Source organism: Vulpes vulpes, chromosome 9, assembly GCF_048418805.1.
Source record: "Vulpes vulpes isolate BD-2025 chromosome 9, VulVul3, whole genome shotgun sequence".
NCBI lineage: Eukaryota > Metazoa > Chordata > Mammalia > Carnivora > Canidae > Vulpes > Vulpes vulpes.
Window position 1 is genome coordinate 81252487 of NC_132788.1, and position 7658 is coordinate 81260144.

At 45.3% G+C, this 7658-nt stretch overlaps 1 protein-coding gene across 1 annotated transcript; it reads right to left on the bottom strand.

Annotated features, from left to right (window-relative positions):
• Positions 1–392: 392 nt before the first annotated feature.
• Positions 393–7026, bottom strand: LOC140594015 (uncharacterized). Its single transcript, XM_072722124.1, is given in 8 exon segments — positions 393–623; positions 626–986; positions 988–1107; positions 1109–2070; positions 2073–2708; positions 2711–3600; positions 4072–4168; positions 7009–7026. Coding segments are annotated over 8 exon segments (3315 nt in total).
• Positions 7027–7658: the final 632 nt, after the last annotated feature.

The window sequence follows — 7658 nt, forward strand, 5'->3', positions numbered from 1 at the left end:
GGAGTGTTCCGGACTCGGAACAGGACCGTGGGGAGGAGTTGGACCCAGTCTCTAGTGCCAGTCTCCAAGGTTAGTTAGGTTCTCTTTAATTGTTCTATTCATTCTTTCTACCTGCCCTGAACTCTGGGGTCTGTAAGCGCAATGTAATTTCCAATTTATCCCCAGCTGTCTAGCCACCAACTGACTTACCTGGGAGACGAAGGCAGGGCCATTGTCCGACCCTATTACCTTGGGTAGTCCAAACCGGGGAAAGATTTCTTCCGGGATTTTCTTGACAACCACCTGGGCAGTTTCCCGTTTGGTGGGGAATGCTTCTGTCCATCCTGAAAAGGTGTCTATAAACACTAAGAGGTACTTGTTACCATATTTACCTGGTTTAATCTCGGTAAAGTCTATTTCCAATTAGTTCCCGGCTTTTCTCCCCTTATTCTGGTTCCCTCTGCTACTGGATCGTTGCCTCGTTGATGTCCGGGACAGTGAATTATACTCAGTTTTTTTGGTAAAAAAAGAGAATGGAGAAGATTTAGTATTTATTCTTTATTTTTGATGTTTTTACCTGCGGAGGTCAGGAGGCCCCTCCTTCGGTATATTTCTCCATGTATGTGGGCAGTTGCAAAGGCATACCATACCTGCTGTCCGTGTAAATGTTGACCTTTTTGTCTTTAGCCATTTTTAAAGCCTGAGTTAGGTCTATAAGCTCTGCCCTCTGAGCTGAAGTTCCAGGTTTTAAGGCACTGGCCCCGAAGACAGTTTTTCCATCCACCATAGCCGCCCCGGCCTTACGCTCACCATCCTGCAGAAAACTACTTCCGTCTGTGTAGCAAGTTGCTTCAGCATCTGGTAGAGGTTGGTCTGTCAGGTCCTCTCTGGTGCCGTGGGCTTCTGCTAGAATCTGATGGCAATCGTGCGCTACCGGGGAGGAGGACTCGGTTTCTGGGAGTAGGGTGGCTGGGTTTAGGGATGTCGCCGCCCCGAACCGTATCCGACATGGCCTGGTAATGGGTGATCCGAGCATTCGAGAGCCACCGATCCGGGGGCTGACGGATGACTGTCTCTATAGCGTGGGGGGCCACCACGGTGAGGGGTTGGCCAAGGGTCAACTTATCAGTCTTTTACTAGAACTGCCACGGCTGCTATCATTCGGAGGCATGGGGGCCATCCTGCAGCCATGCTGTCTAATTTTTTTGAGAAGTAGGCCTCAGGCCTTTTCCAAGGTCCCAGTTTCTGAGTTAGGACCCCCTTGGCTACTCCTTGGTGTTCATCGACATATAATGTAAACGGCTTGGTCATATCTGGGAGGCTTAAGGCGGGGGCAGTTAATAAGGCTCTTTTTATTTTCTCAAAAGCCAATTGTTGTTCTTTTTCCCAGTGGTAGGGGGCGTTGGTTTTAGTAAGGGGGTATAGGGGAGCCGCTAGCTCTGCAAACCCAGGTATCCAGAGATGACAGAACCCGGCACTGCCGAGGAACTCCCATAGTTTTCTGGCGTTGGTGGGTGCTGGAATCAGAGCCACGGCCTTTTTGTGGCCTTCCGTCAGCCATCTCTGTCCCCCTTCTAGGAGATAGCCCAGATAGGTTACTCGTCTCTGGCCTATTTGGGCCTTCTTGGCAGAGGCTCTATACCCCAGTTTTCCCAATTTTTCGAGCAGGGCCCCCGTACCTCGCACGCAATCCTGTTCTGTCTTAGCTGCTAGAAGCAAATCATCCACATATTGTAGGAGGACAAGGTCCAGATGACTGACTCGGAAGTCTGCCAGGTCTTGGTGCAGGGCTTCGTCGAACAAGGTGGGAGAGTTTTTAAATCCCTGTGGTAGTCTTGTCCAGGTGAGCTGCCCCGAGAGTCCCGTTTCTGGATCTTTCCATTCGAAGGCAAAGATAGGCTGGCTTTGGGGGCTTAGTTTTAAGCAAAAGAATGCATCCTTTAAGTCTAACACTGTATACCAGACGTGGCTTGGGGGCAAGGTGCTGAGTAAGTTGTAGGGTTTTGGTACCGTGGGGTGTATATCCTCGGTTCTACAATTGACCTCCCGTAGGTCTTGTACCGGCCGATAATCTCCTCTACCGGGTTTTTTTTTACAGGTAGGAGGGGAGTGTTCCAAGGCGACTGGCAAGGTATCAAGATGCCCAATTGTAATAATCTCTGTATGTGTGGCCGAATACCCTCTTTGGCCTCCTTACTCATCGGATATTGCCGGATGGATACGGGAGTGGCCGAGGGTTTTAGGTTTATAATTATGGGTGGCTGGTTGATTGCTAACCCCATTCCAGCCGTTTCCACCCAGGCCTGAGGATATTTGGCGAGCCATTCAGGATCTAAGGGTTGCACGGATGGCAGAGGGTCCTCGTGCAACCTATGCTCATCTTCTAAGCGCAAAGTCAGCACCTGGAGGGGTTGTCCCTCCGCGCCAGTACCGGTGGCCCCTTTCTGATGAAAATGAATCTGGGCCCCCACCTTTGAGAGGAGGTCTCGGCCTAGGAGGGGGTAGGGGCAGTCCGGGACCAGTAGGAAGGAGTGTGCCACTTGTCCCCTGCTCAGGTGGACCTTTTGCTCGGTTGTCCATCGGTACAATTTGCCCCCAGTTGCCCCCTGCACCCAGGAGGTTTTAGAACTTAGAGGTCCCTCCGCTTCAGTCAAAATTGAATGTTGAGCTCCCGTATCAACCAGAAAGGTGACCGGTTGGCCCCCCACTTTAAGGGTTATCCGAGGCTGGCGGGGGGTGGCTCCTGGCCCTGACGTCCCTAATCTTCATCTTCTAGGGACAAAACGGGGATGGACTTCTTTTTAGGACCTTGCGACTGGGCCTTTTTTGGGCAATCTTTGACCCAATGTCCTTTCTCTTTGCAATAGGCACACTGGTCTCGCTCGACCTGCGGTTTTCTTTTGTCTCCCAGGTCCTTATTCTGTCCTGACTTATTTTGCCCTGAGCCCTGCACTACGGTGGCCAGTATTCTAGTTAGTTCTTTATTACACTTTTTATCCCTTTTATCTTCTCGTTCCTCATGTTCTTTACGGATTCTTTCCTCCCTTTCCTCTGGGGTTTCTCTCTTATTAAAGATCTTTTCTGTCTCTTTTACTAAGTCCTGTAAAGTGTATCCTTGTAGCCCCTCTAATCGTTGTAACTTATTACGAATGTCTGGGGCTGACTGTCCGATGAAGGACATGATTATGTCTGGTTGCCGATCTTCGGCCAAGGGACCAAAGGGGGTATACATGCGGTAACCTTCCATTAATCTTTCTAGAAAACCTTCGGGAGTTTCATCCTTTCCCTGTACTATAGCACGTACCTTTGCCAAATTGGTGGGGCGCCGCCCTGCCCCTTTGAGACCCGCTAGGAGTACCTGGCGATAGAGACGGAGCCGCTCCCTACCAACAACGGTGTTGTAGTCCCAGTTGGGGCAAACCAAGGGGAAAACGTCCTCGATTTCATTGGGCAGTTGGGTGGGCCTCCCGTCTGCCCCGGGGACGTTCTTTCGTGCTTCGAGGTAGACGCGTTGTCTCTCCTCCGTGGTGAGGAGAGTCTGCAGGAGCTGTTGGCAATCATCCCAGGTCGGCTGGTGGGTCAACAGAATCGATTCAATCAACCCGGTCAGCGCCTGGGGGTCTGCAAAATAATATTGTTAAAAGTCCCGTCCCGGGATCCCTGGGTGGCGCAGCGGTTTAGCGCCTGCCTTTGGCCCAGGGCGCGATCCTGGAGACCCGGGATCGAATCCCACGTCGGGCTCCCAGTCCATGGAGCCTGCTTCTCCCTCTGCCTATGTCTCTGCCTCTCTCTCTCTCTCTCTCTGTGACTATCATAAATAAATAAAGAAAAATTTAAAAAATATATATTTAAAAGTCCCGTCCCTGGGCCATCCGAACAGACGCTAGTCCTGTAGACAATTCAGACCCGGCCAGTCAGACAAACAGACGAAACAGACATATGACTAGTGAGCTCGGCCTTACCTCCTGCCAGTCTCAGGGCTGAGCCTGGGGGCGCCTCAGATCCCGGATAAGCCCCCAAAAATGTTAGGTCCTCACTTTTCCTAGAGAACCAACGTCTTGGCGGACGCCCCAGAGACTCAGACTCCCGGACAGGCAGATGCAATCAGCATGAGGAGTTTATTGAACGTTTGCGCAAACGGGCCCTCCGCCACTAGGGTGGAAGAGCCCCGAATAGTAGGTACAGGGGCCTTTTAAAAGCGAAAACCACAGAATCGGCATAGCACACGGGTTATTACATGATTGGTCTGTTTGAAGGTTAATACATGCATACTTTGGGACCTTCCGTCAGGGCGGGGAGGGTTTTTTTTTTTTTTTTTTTTCTTATCTAGGAAAAACCATAGGTTGTTTTCCGTTGCTTAAGTTCTTGATATAGCTGGGCGTGGGCCGTTCCTGGGTTAGGCCTGGTTCTTGTATTCTCAAGAAGGAGGGGGGGGGGGGGGCTTCATTAACTACCATTCTCAGCACTCATAAGGAGCAATAAATTTCAACAGGGGAAAAAAAGATTATTTGTGTAAAATGAAACCAGCAAACATCTCCAAATAGGGAAGTTAGCTTTAAAAGAAAAACAGAAATTGAAGTTTGAGTTTCAGGCTGTGAATTACATGGTTTTTAAAAATATTTTATTTATTTATTCATGATAAACATAGAGGGAGAGAGGGAGAGAGAGAGGGGCAGAGACACAGGCAGAGGGAGAAGCAGGCTCTCCCGGGAGCCTGATGCAGGACTTGATCCTGGGACCCTAGGATCGCGCCCTGGGCCTAAAGCCAGCACTAAACTGCTGAGTCACCCAGGGATCCCTGAATTACATGTTTTATTTTCTTTGATTGATTTTTACTTGTTAATTAGAATGATTCCTTATTATATCAAACACTTCTCCCAAAGGATGCTGTAAATCTTTACTATGCCTTTTTATCTTTCTTGACAAATTATATTTTTTGGGATATAATTTCTACTTTTACACCCTAACACTTTTCCTAACAAATATTTAAAGAAACCATAATTAATAAACCATTAACATGAAATCGTGAAAGAATGGTTTCCAGTAGGTTCCAAGTTCCCTTGGATTGAGACATTTTTAAAAAATGAAGCTTAAATTGAATTTTTCCATGGTTCCAACATTATATTTCAGTTTCTGGGCTCGTGGGACATAAAACAGAAGACACAAGGGCAAAAATAACAGATTGCTACAAATTTTATTGCACCTTGATGTTAAGAGCATCTGCTTGATGAGGCTATAAAATTTATATTTAAATCCCACTATACTAGAACATTAGCTTGATGAGGACAGGGATAATTCTGTTGATTTTCACTGTATCAATGTCTTGCCCATCAGAGGTTGAAGAAATTTGTTGAGCAAATTTAAGATGAAACTGATGCTGTAGGGTCAATTGAGTATGTCTCAGAGCTACGAGAAGATCAAAATTACAACATAGTTCTCTTATCGAAAATCACTGTTCTATTATCTGTGTAGAATGGTAGTAATAAAATACAATACCCCTGAATATACTTTTGTATCCCCAGTGTCATTTTCCCTTCTGCTTTCCCATCAACTCCTAATTTTCATTGGAAATTCAAAGGGTCTATAAAAATTTTACTCCATTCATAACTCCAGGAGCACATGACCTAAATTAAGCCACCTTCTGGCTGCAATGCTTTGTTCAGGGTAGCTTGTGACCCAAGCCAATCCAATCAGACTGACTCAGAACTTCAACAAGAAATATTCTGGCATATATTTTCTTTCTCTGGATAGAATGGAATATCCATGTGAGGCCTGGAACACGATGGAAATGTGCAGAATAAGCCCCATGGCAGACACTACCACCTTTGTCATTATGTGGGAAGCCAGTAGGGTGAAAATGCAGATGCACCAGGATATAACTAAGAGAATTAAGGGAATGAGAGTCAGAGTCCATTGTAATCTCTAGATCAAACCACACCTGAAAGTTTAACTTACCATAGAACGATCTGCTATGTGAAATAACTGAGTTCATTTTGTTGTCTCAGTTGAGTTTTTTGAGGGAAAAGGAGTTATGATCAACCCAATGAAATTTATAGAGCCCCTAACATGTGTAGATATGGTGATAACCACTTAACACACAATATTTTATTTAATATTTCCAACATCTATGTGAGGTAGTAATTGTACTAACGCATTTTACAAATGAAGAAACTGAGGCTCCCAAAGGTTAAATGATGTGCCCAAGATCACAGAGCTCTGAAGTGGTAACATATGGCACCAGAACCCACCCAATTAATCACTGTACTATAATGCCTAAAACCACATTGCTTCTTTTCACAAACACTCACACAATAGGCCCTTTCCCACTCAGGGAAATTTGTGTTTCCCTCTGCTTAAGAAGTTTGTTCTGTCATCTATGTCTCAGGTGAACTAGCCCCTCTGAAGCAGCCTTCCCTGGCCACCTTTTCTAAAAAAAGAACCTTCCCAGTGTCGACCAAGAACAAATTCACTGAAAATTTAAGCCAACAGGCATCTATTTGGGCAATTAGAATTTCAGTTTGAGAGACACAGATTTAGGGAGGAACCTAAATTGTATTCCAAGAAAGACAAAGAGGGAACAGGGTTTTATATAGGCAAACAGCCACAAATGTAATTCTTATTTGGGTCTTCTGTGAAAGATGGGGATTGAAACCAGGTTAACTGGGATTGGTTGAGTTAATATGCAAATAAGGGCTTGAAGCTTGTTAAATCACGTTGACTCCTTTTGACGTAATAAGTGCAAATAATTCAGGTGTCATTGTGAGGAGGAAGTTAAGTGCAGACTGAGGGCTTCCTTCTAGCTGGAAGGTTTTTTAAAAGTTTATAACATCTGCAATGAGGATGTGCATAAATTCATCCTGTCATCCGGGCTCCCAACTCGATTTTAAAGAGACCCTATTTTTTAAAAAGTGAGGTTTGCTTGCTCCGTATTGAAATCTTCTTGTGCATTTCCCCCTTTTGATTGAGATCTTTTTTGACAAGATCAGTCCTTTCTGTTTGGTTCCATTGTGTTGCCAGAGTGGTTAGTACTTGTTCTGGGTCCACCATGTCCCTCAGAATGGGGAATCTCATACTCTTATAATAAATCTTTAAGCCTGTTGTGTGAGAGTCTTAAAACCATATTTGAGTAACAAAGAGACCTTTTAGGGAGAGGGACTTTAGGCTAAATCAAGTAAATTTCATTTCCTGTTGTCAAAGGGAAGGTCTAATGAATGCTTTCAAGTCTCTGAATAGCCTTTATTTTGACATTCTGAGTAGCAGAACATCAGGAAATACACATCACAAATGGCTTAAACATAACAATTAAGATACAGGTTAGCATAATGACTAATAGTATAACCTGCAAACCTGAATGCAAAAAAGCCCCAAATTCTAAAGAGAACCAACCAAAAGCATCAGAAAATTTAAAGTTAACTTTAAATGGTGTAACTTTAAATCCCTTCAAGGGACTTGAAGGTCACTTCAGAGACTCTTCAATTTAAGCAGTTTAGTAGTTTCTAATTCTACCCGTTGTGAAGTATTTATCCAAACACAGCAAGAGGTATTAGCTATTGTACACACTCCTCCTTGCTCAGCTAAAAAATTATCAGGGGCTATTTTATTACCAAGAACAACTTTGGCCAGAAAGTCTAAGGATCTTTGTTAACAGCTCTGCTATTGCTTTAGCAGTGGATTCTGCA